The sequence below is a fragment of the Colletotrichum siamense genome, assembly GCF_013390195.1.
Source record: "Colletotrichum siamense strain Cg363 chromosome Unknown KSG_Cg363_contig04, whole genome shotgun sequence".
Classification (NCBI taxonomy): Eukaryota; Fungi; Ascomycota; class Sordariomycetes; order Glomerellales; family Glomerellaceae; genus Colletotrichum; species Colletotrichum siamense.
Genome location: NW_023501017.1, coordinates 4,027,474 through 4,048,201, shown reverse-complemented (window position 1 = coordinate 4,048,201; position 20,728 = coordinate 4,027,474). Strand labels below are relative to the sequence as shown.

General features: G+C 54.8%; 5 protein-coding genes across 5 annotated transcripts; 2 read left to right on the top strand and 3 right to left on the bottom strand.

Moving 5' to 3' along the window:
- Positions 1 to 793: 793 nt before the first annotated feature.
- SPT7 (Transcriptional activator SPT7) lies at positions 794 to 4,325 on the top strand (the record flags this gene model as incomplete). Its single annotated transcript, XM_036638836.1, has 3 exons — positions 794 to 1,877; positions 1,930 to 3,083; positions 3,129 to 4,325. 3 exons carry the CDS (start codon positions 794 to 796, stop codon positions 4,323 to 4,325), a joined length of 3,435 nt encoding a protein of 1,144 aa, XP_036496352.1.
- Positions 4,326 to 6,126: 1,801 nt separating this feature from the next.
- CGCS363_v006986 (uncharacterized protein) lies at positions 6,127 to 7,673 on the bottom strand (the record flags this gene model as incomplete). Its single annotated transcript, XM_036638835.1, has 4 exons — positions 6,127 to 6,804; positions 6,854 to 7,015; positions 7,140 to 7,559; positions 7,614 to 7,673. 4 exons carry the CDS (start codon positions 7,671 to 7,673, stop codon positions 6,127 to 6,129), a joined length of 1,320 nt encoding a protein of 439 aa, XP_036496353.1.
- Positions 7,674 to 8,282: 609 nt separating this feature from the next.
- Positions 8,283 to 9,525, top strand: CGCS363_v006985 (uncharacterized protein; the record flags this gene model as incomplete). The annotated part of the gene is made up of 3 exons (XM_036638834.1): positions 8,283 to 8,843; positions 8,894 to 9,223; positions 9,271 to 9,525. The coding sequence occupies 3 exons, from the start codon at positions 8,283 to 8,285 to the stop codon at positions 9,523 to 9,525; spliced, it is 1,146 nt and encodes a 381-aa protein (XP_036495449.1).
- A 3,775-nt stretch (positions 9,526 to 13,300) lies between these two features.
- Positions 13,301 to 15,422, bottom strand: CGCS363_v006984 (Eukaryotic translation initiation factor 2A; the record flags this gene model as incomplete). Its single annotated transcript, XM_036638833.1, has 2 exons — positions 13,301 to 14,782; positions 14,835 to 15,422. The coding sequence occupies 2 exons, from the start codon at positions 15,420 to 15,422 to the stop codon at positions 13,301 to 13,303; spliced, it is 2,070 nt and encodes a 689-aa protein (XP_036495450.1).
- Positions 15,423 to 17,547: 2,125 nt separating this feature from the next.
- CGCS363_v006983 (uncharacterized protein) lies at positions 17,548 to 19,059 on the bottom strand (the record flags this gene model as incomplete). Its single annotated transcript, XM_036638832.1, has 6 exons — positions 17,548 to 18,016; positions 18,066 to 18,541; positions 18,588 to 18,655; positions 18,706 to 18,742; positions 18,793 to 18,812; positions 18,861 to 19,059. 6 exons carry the CDS (start codon positions 19,057 to 19,059, stop codon positions 17,548 to 17,550), a joined length of 1,269 nt encoding a protein of 422 aa, XP_036495447.1.
- Positions 19,060 to 20,728: the final 1,669 nt, after the last annotated feature.

The window sequence follows — 20,728 nt, the reverse complement described above, 5'->3', positions numbered from 1 at the left end:
TGTCAAGGTGCAGCGGGATGAGGGTGTCGCAACAGCGGTGGTGGATTATCAAAGTGGTCGCCGAAGCGCACCGGACTGACCTGTGCAGTCAGCACGCATCACCAGCCCGGCGCAGCATTACAGAGCCTGCCGCAAGCCAAACTCTGCTGTTCACTTGCTGGGCTCATTGCGCACAGCGACGGGTTGGTCATCCGTCACGTGACGACATCATACGCGATCCGATCGCTGGGGATCCAAGGGGGAAGGGGAGTGCGGTGGCCTGGTCGCCTCGCGCCGTCGTCGGCACTCGAGGTTCCTGTACCTGCAGTTGGCGACCGCGACACTCAACATGACCCCAGTGCACGTCTTTTCTGGGTCCGAAAAATAGATGAAAGTGGTGATTAGCAGTAAAAGAAGCCTCTCTGTAATTTTGGGATTGATGCGACAGCGCGGGTGGCAGCCGTTGCTTGCCCGCAAGTGGCCGTCCAAAGTCCTCTGTACCGCACCCAGCGGCCGGCTCGCCGTGTTCAGGCAAGGGAAAAGTTCCATCGCGTACACTTGGTACGAGCCTCTCCAAATCCTCAACCTCACCTCTTGGAACAACGCCAAAACCCCCTTATTACAATCCATCAGAACATCACAACCGCAACCCATCACGTCCTCAGATTCCGTCGGTCATCTCTATCGATGTCGCTCTTTTCACTGATGCGATCGTAACACCCCTTTGCCGCCCGGACTCGGTCCCTGACGAGCGCATTTTGTTGCGCATGGCGACACTCGGCCCGCTTGTCGCTATCATCAACAAGGGCTCAAGATGTCCCTCCCCAACGGCCAGCACGCATGGCAACCGCCCTCTCTCCATCACCAATCCTCCAGTCGCTTGTTCCATCAACTTGATGATGGTTCCCAGCGGACTGGAACCCCCGTCGACAACTCCATGGCTTTGATGCCTGAGGCACAACCTGATATTGAAGATGAGCGACGCCGCGCCTTGTTCAAGGATCTCTATCACAAGAGCGAGTCAAAGATCTCGCTGCTATTCGCTGATGACGGTTCATACAACTATCCCGCCATCGATGCCCTTCGCCGCCCCTCCGCCCCCTCCCCCTCCATCTTACCCCCTACCACCGACCATGCGCCGATCCAGGAGCCTCCATTAAAGAAGGCCAAGCGGGTCATCGACGAAGACGACTATGGCGATGACGACGACGAAGACGATGAAGACGCGACGGATGCCGACGCGCACAAGTCGAAGAACGGCACCGCGGCTGCCGGCGCCGGCTCCCTCCTCTCCCCCTCCAAGTCCGGCAGTTCGCCCGTGCACTCCGTGAGCTCACCCGGCAAGCAACTCGATAAACTCAAACAAGCCGACGGGTCCCAGGACCTCGCAAAGACGAGCGAGGATGCGCGCAAACAGTTACAAGAGGCGCGCAACGCGACCGAGGAGGCCGCCAGACGCAGCTTCCATACAGTATTCTATACCCTCGAAAACGACCGCACCGCCATGCTCGAGCAGCAGCAGCTGGAAGAATCAGAAAAGCAGTTGCAGGCAGAGATGGAAAACAACAATAACCATACCACTACCAACGGCGCCCAAGCCGAGAACCACGGCTCGCTCAGCAGCGCCAACCTCGGCGCGTCAAGTCTGACCCTCAAGCATCTGATTGCGAGGATAGACTTGAAACGCGACCAAGTTCGCGCATCAGACGCGGAACTGCGATCATTGATGAACGAAGTACGAAAGAACCGAAGTAAATGGGCGAGCGAAGAGAACGTCAACCAAGAAGAGTTGTACGAAGCCGTCGAGAAGGTCTTGACAGAATTGAAGGCACATACGGAATACTCGACGCCCTTTTTGCAAAGGGTGAACAAGAGGGATGCGCCTGATTACTACATACGTAAGTCTCTAGGCAGACGGATTTCACCAGGATTGGCTAATGACCCCCGCAGTGATCAAGCAACCGATGGACCTGGGAACCATGACCAAGAAGCTCAAGTCTCTCACGTACAAATCCAAGGCGGATTTCGTCACCGACCTTAACCTGATATGGGACAACTGCCTGAAATACAACCAAGATATGGGACACCCTCTCCGCCGCATGGCCAATGGAATGAGGAAGGAGGCAGAGAAGCTTATCCCCCTCATCCCAGACCTTGTTATTAGGCCACGAGCCGAGGTCGAGGCCGAAGAGCGACGGAAGCAGAATGGCGGCGAAGAAGACGGCGGTGATGACTCAGACGACGAGCCGATCATGTCATCTCGTGGGCGTACAGCAGGCACCAAGGGCGGCAAGTCCAGGAAACAGCCAGCCGACCAGAAAGAGGGCACACCGAGTGTCGATCAGAAGCCGCTGCTCCAACTCAACGGTCTGCTTGCCAAGGGACGGGAAGGCTCCGAGGCCGTCGACGGTAGCAATGGCTTCGGTACACCAATTGGCGGGTCAGCCACCCCTGGCGGCATCAACGGGCACTCCGGCATCGGAAGCAACGCCGACGCCATGGACATTGACGGACCGACCCTGAACGGCATGGCTTTAGGGCAGGCGCTCAACGAGGCAGCAGAACAGGCTTACGAGGACGACGAGTACAAGATCTGGAAGCAAGTTACAAAGAAGGATCGTGCGCTCATCGCCAAGGAGCGGTACCAGCTCTTCAAGGACAACAGGCTCAATGTCGACGCACCTGCACTCCTCCGAAACAAGGCAGGCATTCGCTGGTACTTGAGGAACCAGAAAGAGGCCGAGTCCTTGGGCGTCATCAGCCACTCTGCCGACTCTTCAGCCATCGCCGCCAAGGAAGCAGCAAAGCCTGCCGAGACTCTTGCGGAGGGCATGGAAGGCGAAGAGGAGAAGGTCGTTCCCGCGTACTACGAGCCTCTGACGGTCATCCCCGACATCCAGCCCAAACTGCAATGGATCGAGGACGGCGAGGGTCACGTCATCAACCAGCACGAGGAATATCTTCGGCTGATCCCTGAAGGCCACTTTGTTGCGCCCAAGAGCAAGTTGACCAGCAAGATCGACACCAACATTCGTCAAATCCAAGAGACGAGGAAACTATCGAGCAAGATCGGCGTGATTAAGCAGATGCAGATTCAGACTCAGGTTTGTCCGACGACGCAGCTAAGAGAACGAATCTAACTTTTCCAGGTTTACAACAACCAGTTTCCCAAGTCCAACTACGAGGCTTTTGTCGAGCAGGACGCCGAGCCCTCTTTCATCGCCGACGACGGGCCCGTCATTGCCCCGGAGACCTGCCACAATGCCCTGCAGCGGTCCGTGGCCAAGATCCTCTACCACACCGGTTTCGAAGAGCTCCAGCCTTCTGCCATCGACACTCTGACCAGCATCGCGTCCGACTATTTCGAGAAGCTCATCCACACGTTCAATGTCTATCGGGAAGCTGAGAAGAAGGAAGCAGTTCGTTCTGAACACGGACCTCGATTCCAGAACCGCTTCACTCCTGAGGAGGTCATTTTGCATACACTGGACGAGAACGGCTGCGATTTGGTCAACCTCGAGTCTTATGCGAAGGACGATATCGACAGGCTGAGCACGAAGCTTGGCGGTATTCACGAGCGCATGAAGCTGCATCTGACCGAGCTGCTGCGTCCTGCCCTTACCCAAGAAGCTGGCCAGGACGGAGTCGGAGCCTTCAAGGACGGCAGCGAGCAGTTCGTTAGTGGCGACTTCGCAGAGGACCTTGGTGAAGATTTCTTCGGATTCAAGGCGCTCGGTCTGGACAAGGAGATGGGTCTTGATATGCTCTCGGTTCCTCTTCACTTGCTCCAGTCTCGCGTACGCAACCAGTACCAGATGCAGACACAGACCACCGGCACCGAGGTCACAGACTTGTTCGACTCGCTGCCGCCTGTGGACCCCGTCACTACGGAGAACATCCACGGACAGATTGGCTTGATCAAGAACTTCTTCCTCGCCAAGTTGCATGCCAATAGCGACGCTCCCCTCGTCGAAGACGAGGAGCTGCCTGTCAAACAGAGGAGGCCTCGCCCGCGTCTTGGTGCATCCGGAAAGATTGTCTCTCCGCAGAAGCGACCTCCCAAAGAACAGATCGCCCTCGCCAAGAAGAAGAAGAAGATGGAGTTGGCGGCACAGGCTCAGAAAGAGCAAGGTGCCGTCAACGCTTCTCCCGAGAAGGGCGGCAACACCACGCCGGCGAAGAAGGTCAAAAATGCCAACATCAACGGTACAGGCCCCAACCCGGCTGCAATCGCCCTTCCCCCTAGCATGGAGCGGAACGAGAGCGTGCAGAGCCAGGGCAATGCCAGTCAGACCGACAAGGATGAGGGCATGGGCATGATGAGCCCCGAAAGCATTGAGAGGTGATATTGATCATGTCCGCACTTCTCCGTATATATACCCCCCGCAAATACGACCTGAACGGTGTGATACTGTCTTGCCGCTTCTAGAACGTAACCCCACGGCTTCTACTTTACTACCTACCACCCCAGGCACATGGTCTCATCACTGTACTCCACGCCTGGGCCGTCTGTTATCATACATTTTCAATATACGTTTCCCCCTTTTTCATCCCTCGGCGTTGGGTTCGGATCATCATTCGGTCGTATGGGAAGGGAGACGTAATGCAGACCAAACTACATGGCATGCTATTGCTAAGAATATTGGGATACCCAAAAGCCAACGACTGGCCTTTTTTTCAGGGACTCTGTGCTGTCACAGAAGGCCAAAGAGTGGCCACATTTTTATCGGGCGGATCGTCATGTTTTGAGACGCGGCAAATTTGAATTTCTGTTTCTTTCAGTCTCGTCCTTCATTCCGTGGCCCTAGCCGATAGTCCTTGCTTGGTGTGCCGCGGCGCGGAGAAACCATGCCATGGACCGGGGATGGTACACGTTTCCTAGGTACTACACTCTTGGCTATTATAGTGCACGAAATCAAAACACCCGCCCTCAGTATGAGTCCAGGGAAGGGAAAACTTTTTTTCGCGTAAGAAAGACATGGATTTCGGATGGGGATTGACTGACGGATTGGAACGGCAACCCCGCTGGGTGGCATCGATATCGTGTTTCTTGGTTTGGTCTCGACGCGATTTTAAAAATTCTGTTTCATGGCATGCGGAACGTGGACATGCCTTCTCTTTATCTAAGGTTGACGTGATGTCAGGGGAGGTAAAGCTGATAGAGGAGGGGGTGGCTTATTTGCGTGATGTTGGAGAGTCGCAGTAGTGAATTGACACGAGTTGAATGAAGTTGCCCGATTGCATGTCATGTGTTGTGTGTTACGTCAACGTCTAGTCGAACATGAGGATGGTATTTATCCAAGGCAAGGTCAATAATGCTCATCATCAGAAATGGCATGCACCACGAAGAGAGAGTAGTCTTCTTCACAACCCTGAACAAGCCAGAGACAGCAATGAAAACAAGAAAAGGGTGCATCAACCTGGAGGCAGTGTAATACCAGGGACACTAGAAAGTTCCAAAGATTAAAAAGGTTGTAGAACCCCCTATACGAGGGACCTGTCGTCAAGTTGTAGACCCCCCTATGCGAGGGACCTGTCGTCAAGTTGTAGACCCCCCTATGCGAGGGACCTGTCGTCAAGTTGTAGACCCCCCTATGCGAGGGACCTGTCGTCAAGTTGTAGACCCCCCTATGCGAGGGACCTGTTGTCAAGTTGTAGACCCCCCAATGCGAGGGGCCGTCGAGCCGAGAGAGCCCGCCCCTCCGCCGTATCGGGCGGGACTTTCCTGTGAAGATGTCAGTAAGGACGAAGAAGAGGAGGAGGACGAGAACGAGGACCAGTATGAGGATGAGAATGAGGAGGAGAATGAGGAGGAGAATTGAGAAACTGCAGAGGGGCCGGCGGCTGGCCTTATATTGTTTCCCAGCGGATGCCGCGATCAGTAATCGACCGTAGCGGTTCTTGAACGAGAGTCATCGGAGAAAGGTAGGGTATGGCCAAAGAGGTTGAGAGGTAAGGACTCCCGAAGAACGCAACCCAACCGAGTCCTCACACACACGCTCATTGGGTCAACGATATATCCAGGGGTTCTCAACCTCGAAGTTCCTAAACCTAAATTTTAATGGACCAGTAGATCGCAGGCCCTGGCCAGGCACCATCCTTTGCAGCGAATGTATTGTGAACTCAAACGAACTGACGAGCGCCCCTCTAGTTCCATACAAAGAGTGTGTTTGCCAAGAAACTACCCATAGCAGCACCACCACTTTGCCTACTGAAGTATCCTATGAGTCTCATGCAGTCTTTGGAGGAGAAGCCTTCGGTGAGCATTAGATACTTGATGGCCATGCCGATGGGAAACGGGGCTGCGTGCATTCCAAAGGTTCCAGCTTCGGGTTGGAAGAAGACCTCAACGGTGTCAGCGATCAAGAGACAGTATGGCCGCGGGTTTGTCCGCTCTGCCAGCTCCATCACCTCGATACCTGGTAAATTGAAGGTGCTACTCAGCACTGCGTGAAGTGAGCTGTAGACTAAAATACAGACAGTCCAGGAGCATGTCATGACGTGGGCGACGGCGAGTTCGTCGGCTGTGGGGTTTTTGTATTTCCGCTCGTGTAAATCGTGGAGGATGTCGGTGGGCGGGCTGAGATTTTCGAGCCACCATACAATCTCCCGGTCCAGACGCTGGTATGTCTTCATGAAGCGCTGACAATTGTAGCCGCTTGGGTTGCTTTTCAAAATGTCGACTTCCTCGAGTAAAGCTGGGACGTCGGTGAGAATGTCTAGCATGACGTCCTTTGGGGTCTTTGGGATTTTGGCCCACGGAACTGTCTTCCATGCCATGTCGCTAAGGAAGCTTCTCTTTCTGCTCATGCACCCAGCTATGGCCTATTAAAGTCAACTTCCGCTTGCTGAATCTCACTGGATGTAAACTTACGAGGTGCATTCTTACTCCCGAGAAGATATGGTGTGCGTGGCCTTCAATAAACGACTTGGGGCCTCTTTGTTGGATAAGAGCTAGCTCACCCAAGTTGTGGTTATGCCAGCTTTTCACCTGAGATCCGTCGGCCTGGACGCGCTCCTGCGTTCCGTATAGAAGCTTGCCACTATTAGTATGGGACACGTCAAGAGTACACAGGCGACTTCACCTCAAAGAGTCCAAGTCCCTGCGACGCAACCATGACGGCATCAGACTTCCATCTTTTGGAACGTTGCAGGCTTACATTCACCTCACTCAAAGCCTGAACGTACGTCTGGAACCCCTTCGCAGTGGAATATGCCTGGCCATCCTTTTGTCCTAGAGTGCTCAAGGACATGGCAATCAAGGTTCGACGCAGCCCATCGTCATCGTGGTAAAGGTCCCTAGCCGAAGAGACCCAGCTGTAGACAGGGTAGTTGGCAGATATTTCGGCGGAAGGAGTTCCACATGGGGACCAGGCATCCCACAGGAGGCTGATGTATTTGTCCTCATACGCAGAGCGAGCCAGCGAATGTGGGAGCACTACATCGGTACAAGACGGCTTGAATGTTGTCCGTCCAGCCTTCCCCGGCCCCGTTACGTTGATGAAGACCTGTCGTCGGTCATATTCACATGTGATGTTAAGCCTTGAGCAGTTGCCGCAGATTGGCTGTTGGAGATCACACTTGGACAGGTCAGGTCTCCGGATTTGAAAAGGCAACACCGCGTGTTCACTTACACCCTTCTTCCGCTGCCGACATGTCCGACAACCCTTGGATCTTCCTGCAACGCCGACCATTGTGGGAAGATTGTGCTGACTTGGCAACGTAGATGGAACCCTGGCCATACGTCGGGGCGCAAAATCAACTACTTCCAGTCCAGAGATGTTGACGAAAGACGCAACCTAGCGGGAGGTATGCAGACCTTTATCTATCTACCCGCTCGAAGGAGCTCATTCTGCGCGCCAATCAAGAATGAGACTTATGCAGCCCTACGGCGTAGCTGTCAAGATTCAGGGCAGATGCGGGGGAGACGACATATCTGCTGGCAAGATGCGCCCGACTAAGACACAAGAACCAATCACGACTAACTCCCGATTGCCTCTAAGCCCAAAAAGGACCATTTTGCGCCGTCGGTATTCCTATGTCTCTGCTGTATGCAAGCCAAGTCTCATGTGTTGCATCGCTTGCGAATGTGCGAAATCAACATGATATTTCGAGGCTGCGATTGAATGGTTTACAACAAGACATTTGTAAGGTGAGACCTTGTGTATATAAATGATGGTGTTGCTCTGTTCTGGACTACCAGTTGTCTCCTGCCTCCTCCTTCTATCCATCAACTTGCCTCTTCCCTGAGCCTGCACATACACACAGCATCAAGAGTTGCCCTTTTATTGCAGCTACTCACAATGGCTGCAACAAACCAACCCGACAACTTCGCCGCCAAACTTGGCAGGATACACGAAATTCTGGGCTTCCGAAAGAGGTATAACTTCATCCTCTTCGTCAACTTTGCGGGCGCCCTCATGGGGTTCACCCTAGCCCGCTTGATGTATCTCAACTTTGACAAGGTCTTCTGCGGACCGGGCTTCAGCACAACTGAGCGCGCATTACCCGGCGAGTGTTATTACTACCGCAACTTCACCGTAGACCGGATCGGGATCATCATGCATCTCGCATGTATCTTGCCTGCATCGTTCCTCGTCTGTTGGCAGTTCGTCCCCGCCATCCGGCGCAGATGGATCATCTTTCACCGAATCAACGGCTATGTTATCCTGACATTGTCTGTCCCGGGCACCATTGGTGCACTTATGCTTGTAAGACATGCTGTTGGCGGTGGTTTAGAAGTTCAAGCCTCCGTTGGATTCCTCTGTCTCGGTTTCTTGGGTTCACTTTTCATCTCGATCATTCAAATCAAGAGATTGCAGATTGAACAGCATCGCGCTTGGATGCTTAGAGCTTGGTTTTATGTAAGTTACCGCCTCGCCATCGTTGAACCTTGCTGACCTAGCCTTGACAGGCCGGTGCTATCATCACAATGAGACCGATTCTCCTTCTTGCGGCGCTCATCATCAGCAAGCAAGGAGGATATTACGTCTCTCTTCCTTGTGCAGTGATCGAACACATGCTGGGAGCCGCGAATGTGAATAACACCGCGGTCGCAACGTCTTTCCTCTTTGAGGGGTGTACCCCCTACACGTCGGGGGAAAATCCGAACCAGCAGGTGCCGATCGAGGCGAACTTCTTTGACAGGTCAACTCCTGCACCAGCCACGGCATCTCTACACGCCAGTTTCGGTATGGCTGGATGGTTGGCGGGCGCAATACATGCAATTGGAGTGGAAGTCTACGTGAGTTTCGTGAACGACCCTACCCAGGCAAATACTAAAATCGATAGCTGCGTCTCACTCCAAAGGAAGCAGAGAGACTTCGGCATGTGTCCTACCAACGACAGCTGGAAGCCGGCATGCGCAACCCTGGCAGTGCAGGTCTGACGCTAGACAGACTGGGAGTTGAAGATAAATGGGAACCAAAGGATTCCGGACGACGCGACGGAGACGGCGGGAATTCTCAGGACTCGGGCAACTCGTGTCTTGAGACTGGAAGTACGGAGAAGCAACCTCAGGGCTATGCTGAACGATCTATAATGTAGCTTACTCACCATTTGTACCAATGTTGCTATCCGCGCGATGTAAAAGCAAGCCCTACGAACAAGGCACAACCTCTGGGCAAAACACCAAAACATCAAAAACATACAACACCGGGCATTCGCCGGTCGTCACCGACCCGACTACTACTCCAGCCCTCATTGGCTTATCTATGGGAGAGCGGACGGGATCCCGAGTTTTCCAATGGGTATGGTCGTATGTGGTGGTTAGACATCGTGAGATTGAACATATGGCCATCAGGGTGTCAGAGTTTCCACAACGAACGAACTCAAACTGCTCAAAGACTCACGAAGAGTCATATGACTGTTTAGGAAAACTCGCAAGGTTTGAAAACAATCATGGAGACCGCCTTTTGTGGGGTCGCTTAAGACCCAGTTCACCCAGTTATTGATAGTGGGCTCAACCTTGGAGCCTCACCTCACCTCTATTAGAGAACCTTGGGCTTTGGGGAAGGAGCAGTCCTTAGGACTTGCTTTAGAGTTGATATGGTTAACCATTTTTGCCCTTCCTTCCTTTTGGCCATTTCAGCACAACCTTAATTTTTGGCACCTTCCTGCCCTTCGTTTCTCCTATGGCTCCCTTTTTAAGCAAGGCATCGCCGCTTCGGTCGGGCAATCTTTTCTCTTCCTTCCTGGCAACAGTTCCCATACTATCAACGTTTAATGCAGTATTTCTTCACTGAACCAAAAAATGGCTACGCAAACTTCTCGCGCTCTTCCTCCTTCCCCTCCCCTTCCTTCCATTGCACTTCCCTCCCTCCCCTTCGCCCTCCCATTCACCCTCCGCCCTGCCCTCCACCCTACCTTCCACCCTGCCCTCCACCCTGCCCTCCCCGACACTTTCCTGTCGGCCAAAGACATGGCGAACCGTTTCTGAAAGTTACCCCTGCGCCATACACGCAAGTCCTCCCTATCGGTCTTTCCAAAAATATGAGGTAGCTAACAGGCTGTTAGAATGTCTGAATTCAGACTGGCGGACGAAGCGGCGGAGGAGATTCTCGCGTTCCTCGGCCTCACCTACGAGATCGACTTGTGGAGCCATGAAGTTCCCACGTCTCTCATTCATCTCAGCGAGTGCGATCAGGACGTCTTGTCCGAGCTCTACGTTTCTTACCTGATGCCAACCGCTCGTTCAATTTGGTGGCAACCCAACTACTATGGCATCAAGGAAAGGCTGATGGTCGACAAGAAGGAAAAGCGCGCCACTACGAAAAAGAATGGCGTCGTTGAGAGAAAAGAGGTCGTTACGAAAAGACTTCTAGGCAAGAAGTACCCTCTCTTGGAGAACAGGGCCTGGAGACAATGCCATGCCAAAGCGAGCAAGGTCCTTCGAATCTGGCGCAAAGATCTCTCGCGTCTCTTCCCCGAGCTTCGACCCGACGACTATGTGCCGGAAGACGAGCCTGCTGACGAGTCTGCTGACGAGCTTGCCGGCGAAGATGAAGTCATAATTTCAATGAGTAACCGCGGTAGCAAGCGGAAGGCAGAGGCCGCCGCAGAACCCAAGCCGAAGAAGCTCAAGACAATCGCGGCTGCTCCTCCTAAAAGCCCCCACGAATCCAAACCAGTATGGCAGACTTCCACGCCCTCTCAACGTTGCGCCATCTCTTTTCTCATCACGCCCCCTCAGAGCGGTGGGAACAGCCCAGTCCTCGGCGATCTCGACGATTTCGACGACACCGACGACGAAGACCCCCTCCCAATGGGCAGACGACGAGGCTGTCCGGTCCGCACTCTCGAAAGAACACCGCCTCCTATCTCCTGCCCTCCGCCCTCCGCTGCCTTACCTATTCGCGCTATGCCTTCCAAGCCTGGAGCGGCACTCAAGCAGGAACCCGAGACCAGCGAGGACGAAGATGAGGATATCTTACCCATGGGAAGACGACGAGGCCGACCGATTCGCACTCTTGAGAGAACTACGCCCGTCATCTCCTGCCCCCTGACCACCACCAACCTGCCCATACGCGCGATCTCGTCGAAGCCAGTGGAGGCAACCAAGAAACAGGATCCTGCGAAGCCCGACGACGAGATCGAGTTCGTTAGCAAAGCCGTTTACGAGGCCGCCGTTGCGGGACGCCAAAAGACGGAGCGAAAGATCAAGAAACTGGGCAAGAAGATTAAGAGCCTGAGCAAGATGATTGAGAAGCTGAACGAGGATATCCAAGCTTGATCGGTCTGTGTTGCGAAGAGTGGAGTAAGGGCACCAGAGCCGCAGGGCGTGGCTAAACTGAGCTTTCACTTGGAATTGCATAGCACGATGGATTGTGCATGAGCGGTTGGACAGCTGAAGGCTCTTTGGCATTGGCTGGACGACTTTGAAGTGGCTTATGTTAAGGGTGATATAAAACCCAGCCAGCCAGTGGTTTTGCAGTAAAAGATCCGAAGTGGTCTATAAAGTGCCAACTTTATAAGTAATCCTTACTTAATGCTATTACTTCACTAGCAACATTTTCTTGAGCCCATCATTCGTGCCTGCTATGCCCCCTTAATCTCAGGTGTCCTATGGATGGGATCATCCTCACGAGTACTAAGAAGTGTTTGCAAAAGCAGAGGGTACTTATATCAAAGTCTTCTACAAGACCGCCTCAGTAGATCAACCAGCCAGACGGGACATACATTGTCCACGATTACTCAATACCGAAAACCCTCTCAAGCTACTTCTACCTACGCTCTCTCTTTCCAGACCACACGATTATAGAAGAGGTATTTGCAACTTCCTTCTCCCTCCCCTTGACTCCATCACTCACCATTCTGTCCCATAACTGCCTGAATGAATCTTCAACTTTGCCGGCTGCTTTCACAAGACTCCAAAACGAGAATCACCTCCAAAATAGGAAACCACGCCAGACAGCTTCGGGAAAGGCCTCGCCGCCTCATGCCATGCACTCCCAATCCCCGGTCAACCCGAGGGACACTAGCCAATGACATCCGTGGCGATACGCTTCTCTGCCGCCCTTGCATTGCGGCGAGGCGGGGATGTGGTCTTGCATGTCTTAGCCTGCAATGACCTATTCCGCATGTTAGTGCGGGGAGAAGGACGTAGGGGATGTACTGCTGCAGAGAAGTTCAGAGAAATCCAGGAAGAATAGGAGTATCGAGAGAAGTTTGTAGCAGCTGCTCTGTAGTCTAGCAGAGGTTGAACAAGCATCTTTTGAGCCATTTTGCCTTCTTGATCATAGAAGACCTCACCGCATCAGCTGAGAGCTTAGTCAAACCCCATGCCCCAGATTCTCCAGACTATATCCCACGTTTACTCTCAATGCGTTGGGATCAACCGTCTTACCTTCAACGTAAACCGCAACCTACCTTAGCTCCTGAATTCCCTATTGAAAGTGTATCTCAGAGCTGCTGGCAATCGTTGGTTTTCAAGTAATCTCCCCAGTGATTACACGACACATTGTAGGTGGTAAAACTGCGATTTGACCAGTACTGTGTACTGCTACCCTCCAATATAGTTCTCTCACGTCGTTGTCTGAAGTCATCGCCGCATGTCTGCATCCTTAAGGATGTCCCTTTATTCAAGTAAACCTGCGCCTCACGTACTTTGTCCAAGACCCTAGCAAACACCTTCACATAAATCAAGACAAGCGTCACGCATACTAAGCCAATTAAAGTGTGGGCGCGTTCGCGCCATGCAATTGCATTTGTTGATCCTCTACGCATGATCCATACCCTGTAAAACGATTTAGTGGGATCCAGGTAGCAAGATGATGCCTCCTAGATTTTCCCCTCTTCTAACATTCAGGCCGTCTTCTGAAATTTAGCGGCCCTCCTTCTCGAGACCCTCCAGCTCCTTGAGCACAGAGGTCTTGGTGCCAATCTTCTTCATCTGGGTGTCCTCAAGCTTCTCGCCTCCAGCCAGTCTCATCTCGAGGTCCTCGATGGCACGCACCTTCTTCTGCAAGCTGCGAATCTTCTTCGCGTTGGGGTTCTGGCCGTCAGCGCCGGCGTCATTGGCCGCCGCGGCCTGCTGGGCGTTGTTGGGCGCCTGGGGCGCACCGTTCTGGCCACGGTGGGTGTTGCTCCTGTTACGAGGCGCACCCGGGTTGCGAGAGTGGCTGCGGTGACGGTGGTTGTTACCGCCGCCGCCGCCGCCACGGCGCTCGGGGCTGCGACCCTCGTGGCCGGATCTTCCAAAGTCGCGCGGGGGCGGGGCAAGGGAAGCTCCGCCGCCGTTCTGACCCTCGGGGTTGGCCTCGCCCTCCTTCTTCTTGTTGTTGCGCTTCTTCTTGTTCTTGAGCGCCGCCTTGGACAAATTCTCATCGCCTTCGGCAGTCTCAGCTCCCGGGATCTTGGGGGCCGCTCCGGGAACAGAAAACTCCGCGCCGGGCACACCACGACGGGGGCGGCCAAATCCGTTAGGTCCAATGGGCGCCGAACCGTTGTTCATGCTGACGTGAGCGGCACCTCCCTCGTCCTCACGCTTGAAGTGGAGGGGGGTAGCGAGGCCACGAGCACCAGGGGGGCGGTAGGCTCCCGCGGGCTTGCTGGGCGTCTTGACAGAGCCGAGATACGTGGCCGCGGACGCGTGCGGGGCGGGGATGGGGTTCATGGGGTCGCCACCGGCCACCTTGTCAAGCGCCTGGGGTCTCCAGAGAACGTTGTACAACTCGACCATATCCTCGTTGTACATGAGGGCACCGCTGACGTGCCAGAGCTTGACGCCGTTGTCGACACGGAGACGGGGAGATGTGGTGGCCGTCATGATGTAACGGCTGTCCGGGCTCCACGTGCACACGCTGGGGTTTCCGCCCTCGATGGTGTAGAGCTTGCGGAAATCCTTCTCGAGGTCGTAGATGTCAATCTGGCCAGCCAGATTACCGAAGCCAGCAACCAAAGCGAACCGACCGGTGGGCGAGAAGATAATGGTGTTGCGGGGCCCAAGGGGGAACGAATGAGTCGCGACGGCTCGGTGGTTGAAGATGGTGGTCTTCGCGGGCATGTATCCGTAGACGACACCGAACTCCTTCGAGTTCGGGGACCAGGAAACGTCGTGGATGGGGCCCTCCTTGTCGAGGCTGACACGGGCGTCAAAGGAGCCATTGACGCTGAGCAGGTACAGCGTGGTCTCGCCGTAGTAGCTCTTGTTGGACTTGTCGACGTCGGTCTGGGCCAGCACGAGGATGCCGGTGCCCAGCTGGTTCCACTTCAGCTGGACCTTGTCGCCCTTGAAGAAGGTCTTCTGGGAGATGGGGGCGTTGAACTGGGGAACGTTGAAAACCTTGACGGCAGCAGGTTGTCCCTGGACAAAGTTAGCGATTGCATTGGCATGATGACTTGGCGTGTAAACGTACCTTGCGCTCGGGAATGAAGACTGCAACGGCGTATGAGCGGCCGGGCGCCAGAGCAAAGTCGGCAACGCCCTCGGCTCTCAGCTTGTTCCAGACGGTGCCGAGATCGTGACTCTCGTAGAACTGGACTTCGTTGGTGACGAGACGGGCACAGTACTTCTCGTCGGCCGTGTACTGAAGGTTCCAGCCTCCTTGAGACTTCTGGACGTACTTGCCCAGGGGCAGTTTGTCGGCACCAGCAACACCTTCCTCGACGGTGCGCCAGACCTTCAGGTTCTTGGTCGCGTCTCCATTCTCGTCCTTGGCGGGTCGCTCCCAGGTGATGAGGAAGGTGCCGAGAGGAGAGAAGCCAAGCTCGTAGACGTTGAGGATGGGAAGGGCGAGGACCTGCTGGCCAGTGGAGGCGTCGACAACAGTGACAACTTCGGGGCTGGCCCAGGCAAAGTAGCGGCCGCAGGGCGAGTATCCACAACACCGGAGGTTCCCTTCGGGCTTGACGAATCCAGAGAGCGGCTGGTAGGCCGGGGCAGCATCAAACAGGCCGATGCCCTTCTGGGTTCGGTAGGCAAACTGCAATGATGAGGACGCCATAACTAGTCAAAGTCACAGTGTGTATCTAGAGCAGATGTCTGTCGGAGTATTTGGACGTTCTTGGGTGGGATTTGATTCTTCTTCAATCGGGGGTGAGACCTGAGGTCGTCGTCGTCGATGTCGATGTCGATGTCGTCGGGATGGGCGGACAAAGGCAGATGGAGCTTGGTGAAAGTTGCTTGTAGGTCGAACAGGGGACACGGAATATCAATGGATGTTCCAGCTATGCTCGTGTGCAAGGAAGCTTGTTGTGATGGAATCGTCGGCGAGCGAACGAAACGAGACGGGCGATGTTTTCTGATCTAACGTCGGGATTTGATAGACAAAGCTGGCGTCGAAAAAGTCTTGAAGGCTTGTCGACGAGATGGCGTGTGACTGAGCAGCGAATGAGCTGACGGAGCAATCTTGATTCGTCCGGGGATGATCGAGATGTGCAGAGACACACGGGCGATGGGCGAGGAGGCAGACGACGGGGATTCGACGACTGGACAGCTAGGCTGGGCGATGACCGATTGACGGATTGAGCGACGAGAACCCAATGAAGAAAAATGGGAAGAACGCGAGGGGAGGAGAAGGGGAATGGGGAGAGAAGCACCCTGGGGGGGGATTGGCGTGCAACGGTGCGTGTTGTTGTGTGGGCTGGAGAAGGGAAAGGGAAAAAGAGAAGGGTAGGAGAGGCGAAGTGGGATTTTGTGAATATTTTTTTTCTACTTCCGTCGCCTTCGCGGGTTCGCCATGGGCACTGGCACTGGCTGGATTGGATTGCTGGCTGCTTGCTGGCACACCCCGGTCGCCTCACCTCTGTGTGTTTTTTTCTTTCTTTTTTTGCCCGAGCACTTGCCAGGTACCTTGTCACTGGGGATGCAGTGGAAGGTACCTACTTGCTGCTGCTTGGGGGTGGTCTGTTGTCTGCCAATGCAAGTACCACTGTCCAAGATGCTTGAGGGCAATCTGGCCCCATTGCACACGCTCACAACTCGGGAATACATGTGTAGCTGACTGGTCACTGGACGGTCCAAACGGAGAGTTATTTATACGATAATCATATTTGGCTCCTCCCAAGACGTCGTATGGAAGGCGGTTTGCTGACGTGGTGTCAGGTGTCCTTCAGCTCTGCTGAAAGGTACATGTTAGAGTCAATGCCAGTGCTGAAAGCCACAGCACCGTCCGCCGGCCGCATCCACTGAGGGTGGTGGCTGGACCACCATTTCAGCCCAAAGGTGACCTCCCTAAGTGAGGTGGCCCACAACTCCCGGGCCCGGCCTTGTTCCATGGGATTTCCAGCGCGCAAGGCGTGGCCCTAGTCTCGGCTGCTCCCTCCAGGCGCCGCGAGAGCTTCTGGGCCAATCACATGTTCCCACCCGCTTACGGCGCCGGCATTCAAGACCTCTGGTAGTGTCCTCTGGAGGAGGGAAGGGTCCAGTGCTTTTTAGTGGGCTAGCTGCTGAGACCCAATCGTTGCCCCGTCCCGCCTGGATTCTGTACGTGTCTTATTCATCGCTTCTTCACCAAGTCAATTGGCTTGCTGTGTTTCGTCTCCTCGTTAATGTTATCATCTTTTTAAAACAGATGACAGCTCTCGGTCTAGCTGGCTAACAACCACAGCATGGCCTTCCCCCGATTCTCCCAAAACCTCACCACCGGCACCGGAACCCGTTGCCGTAATTGCAAGGCTAAGGTTGCTGCAACGCGGGCACGGCACTGACACCTCCTCGAATCAGCCACAGCCTCCGTCCGCGACAGGGACAGGACCTCTGCCGTCGCCGCATGAACCGCGTGGATTCGGCCCTTGCGCTGCGTCTCCGCATGACAAGGACGGAAATTAAGGCCCGGCTTCTGTGCTTCACACAGGGTTTCCTTCCACTGATTCCAGCACAACAGATACCAGATTGGCGAATGCGAGGCGGACCATTAGCATTGACTGCATCTGCTTGGTGTCAGCTCATCAATGACGGCAGCCGTATGTTGTCCAGGGTGACTTACTCTAAAGCTTCATTGAACCTCGCAGATTGCAGGGGTCGTATCGGTGTCTACGTCTTGGACCATGGCGATGAATGCTTCAGTGTGAGCTCGGCATGCCATTGTCCGAAATTCTTTAAAGAAGTAAATACCAAGATCCACCTCGTCACCTACTCGGGCACTCCCGCCCAACATCCGGCAACGGCTTCAACATCGGCAGCGGACCCAACCAGCCCTCATCGCCGCCCTCCGGACCCCTCGACGGGCCCGGCGAGTCGAAGTTGTGCGTCGGCCGCCGCGAGAACACCGCAAGCTCGATGTCGTAGTCCTCCCGCCGCGGCTCGCTTCTCTCCGTCTCCGGGCTCATGTTCGGCGTCCAGTTCGGCGTCGAGGCCAGCCTGTCCCTGCTCGTGGCGTTGGTGCTCCGCAGCCACGTCCTGTTCCGCGTGCTCCCGCCCGTGAACCTCGAGCAGCAAGACGAAAACGTGTCAATGTACTTTTTCGAAGTGTTCCTCCACGACGACGACGTCGACCGCGGTGTGTTGGGCGATATCCTACGGAGGGACCGTTGCTCGAGGAGGTAGTTGATGGAGGGAAAGCACGCACATATCAGCCCGATGGCGAGCTCTCCGGTGCTGCTGGTTGTCAGCAATGCGTCCTGTTGTGTGGACGGACTTAACTTACACGGTCCAGTCGAGCGGGACAAAGTCGACGGATGGATCTGTCGCGTCTTCGAACTTGAGCACGAGGTACATCCGATAGGCGGTGATGCCTACCGCGACGCCGCCAGCTCCCAACAGCCCTATGATTTTGACCTTTTTCAGCAGAGAAACACGAAGGGTCCACGTCAGGATCACGGGGATCAGCAGGATGGCGAGATCGGATACGATGCCCAGCGTGGTGTCGTATATGAACAGCTTTGTCTGGTTGATGCACTTGAAATTCCGTATTGTCGGATCCCAGAAGGCGTTGATGGGGATGCAGACCAGTGTCTTGGCGACCTGGGCCGGGAAGTAGCAAATGAGGAAGAAGACAAGCAGAGCGTGCAGTGTCCGGGCGACGAACAGGTCGACGGAGAAGACTCGCACAACCAAGAGCAGGATGGCCACCTTGGTGAAGAAGGCGGCCGGGGTGTACAGGAGAGAGCTGATGTAGAGCCACTGGTGAGGTCAGCACTGGCGATGTTCTCTCTGCTAGCCGTCTTACCTTTTGCAGCTCAAGGAAGTTGGCCTCGGTGATCTCCCAAATATGATATCCTTCTCCATGCCGAAGCTCTGTCTTGGTCAGCCACATAAAAGTGTCGCGAGGTAGCTGCCTCACTTACTGAAGAACACGGTACCGTTGAGCAACACAGTAAAGAACTATCGAGTCAGTGCTATGCGTATGCAGCGGTGAATCGTTCCAAGCTCACCCATCCAAGCAGACAGCTCCCTGCGACCCTGTTAGCCAACATCAAGCAGCGTCGGCCGGCACACCTACAGTCCTCCAGTCTAAACCTTCCATGGGCTGACAGCTTCACATACACCCGTATCGCAAAGAACACGACGACAACGACCTGGATGATGGCCATGTAGACGGTATGCAGCGTGTGAAAGATGTCTCGCGGGTTCGCAAAGTCGGGCGTCTCCCCGGGAGGCGGCGGCGCCGCTCCGATCGGACCACTGGAGGAGCTGCTCATCACTGGGCTCAGTCCGGTTCCATGACGGGACGTCCTCTTCTCCTCTTCCGCGGGGATGATCGTGTATCACATCAACGGTCGACTCCTCACGCAACGGCATCCATCGAAACAAAATGTGGCGACGCGGGTTAAAAGAAGGACGACGATCGGTTGCTCCCGATGTCAAGATTGCGGGGCCCGGTGGGATTAAAAGAAAGGGTGTTGAAACTACAGCCAAGAAAAGACAATCGTGTGCGAGATCAGGCGGGGGATGGGGGAAGGGGTCTTTGACATGATATCTCGGCATGAGGTTTCGCAAGTAGCAGCCATGCCGCGAAGGGGGTGAGCAGCAGTTTGGGCACCACACGAGTAAGACGACGACCTCAACTTACGATTCGGCGAAGTGCAGACCATCACCCCGACGTCCTGAATCTGTGCTGGCCCCCCCCCCCCCCCCTTCGAAATCCAGACCGTCGCACTAGCCCCGCCCTCTCTTTGTGTTTGTCCAGATCCTGGCCCTACGTCTGAAGCTCAGAAACGGCTGGACCAAGGGGTTGTTGGGAAATCCACCCGAGCCGTGATTGGCTCCGACGGCAACGGCTGTAGTTTAGACACGAAAGCATCGTCTCATGCTGCAAGATCCGTGAGTGGTCCCACCGAGTCAAAGTTGAGAGGTTCTGGAACAAACACAAACTTTATCTACGGACGGACCTTGTCTGGCGTCAGGAGCATCCCAGACTTTTCTTGCGAAAGCCCTGGTGGTTGCGAGCCACTCGAGACTGGCTGACAGGTGTATCAAAGTTCAGTCACGCAAGAAGAGAAGACGAGATCCCGGGTCATCCGCTCCAAAGCATCCGGGGAACGGAACACCGATGGCCTTGCGCAGGGTCTTGGGAAACAGCCTCGCCCGGCCGAATCAGGCCAAGCGTGCCCGTTCTCCCATACGGGCGTTTGTCCCTCCCCCGTGAGTTTTTGCCTTGTTGAGAGTCAGACAGCCCTGCCCTGGGCCCAAGGGGACGGTTCGATGGAGACGATGTCGACAGGTTACGACGAAGGTTCCAGCGGCGCGCGTTTGAATCGTTGAGGCTGAGACGGCCCTGCACGACATTAGGCTCGTCGTTAGGGAGCTGTATAGCTGGTTAAGCGTAACTTTTTACTGGATCAGCTGCCCGTTACCGGCAAGGCGTTACGATCGTACTCTGGTCTTGTAATCGTGGTTTTGTCGCCTTACGTTTCTGCCGTCTCAAGTCCTTGGAAACCCAAGCCTGCCTATCTTTTCCCTTCGTGGACACGTTTGGGTTAAATACTCGCCAAGTTCCGGGAGAGTTCTTCTGATGTTGCTGGACGTCATAACAAGGTACAATATGGGTAAATTCACATTGGTCCGACGGCTTCTCTATAGACCCAAATTGCCCCAGTGGTAGCACCTAAGCATCGAACCAACAGACACTCCAGATTTGCATATCAACGCCTCCCTGCAACCATAGCACATGCTTATCGAGAAATGTGGAGACGCAGCACGTGTCATAAGAAAGGATGCCATGACAAAGGCGTCAGGCATGGGGTGTTCCCGAGACCGAGCTGGGTTGGGCTGTATAAAAGAGTCAGGATACTTGACTCCCTGCTTGGACATGCGGATCGGAGAGCCCAGACCGGATTGTCCCGCGAAGCTGAGCCCGCCCTCCGCATG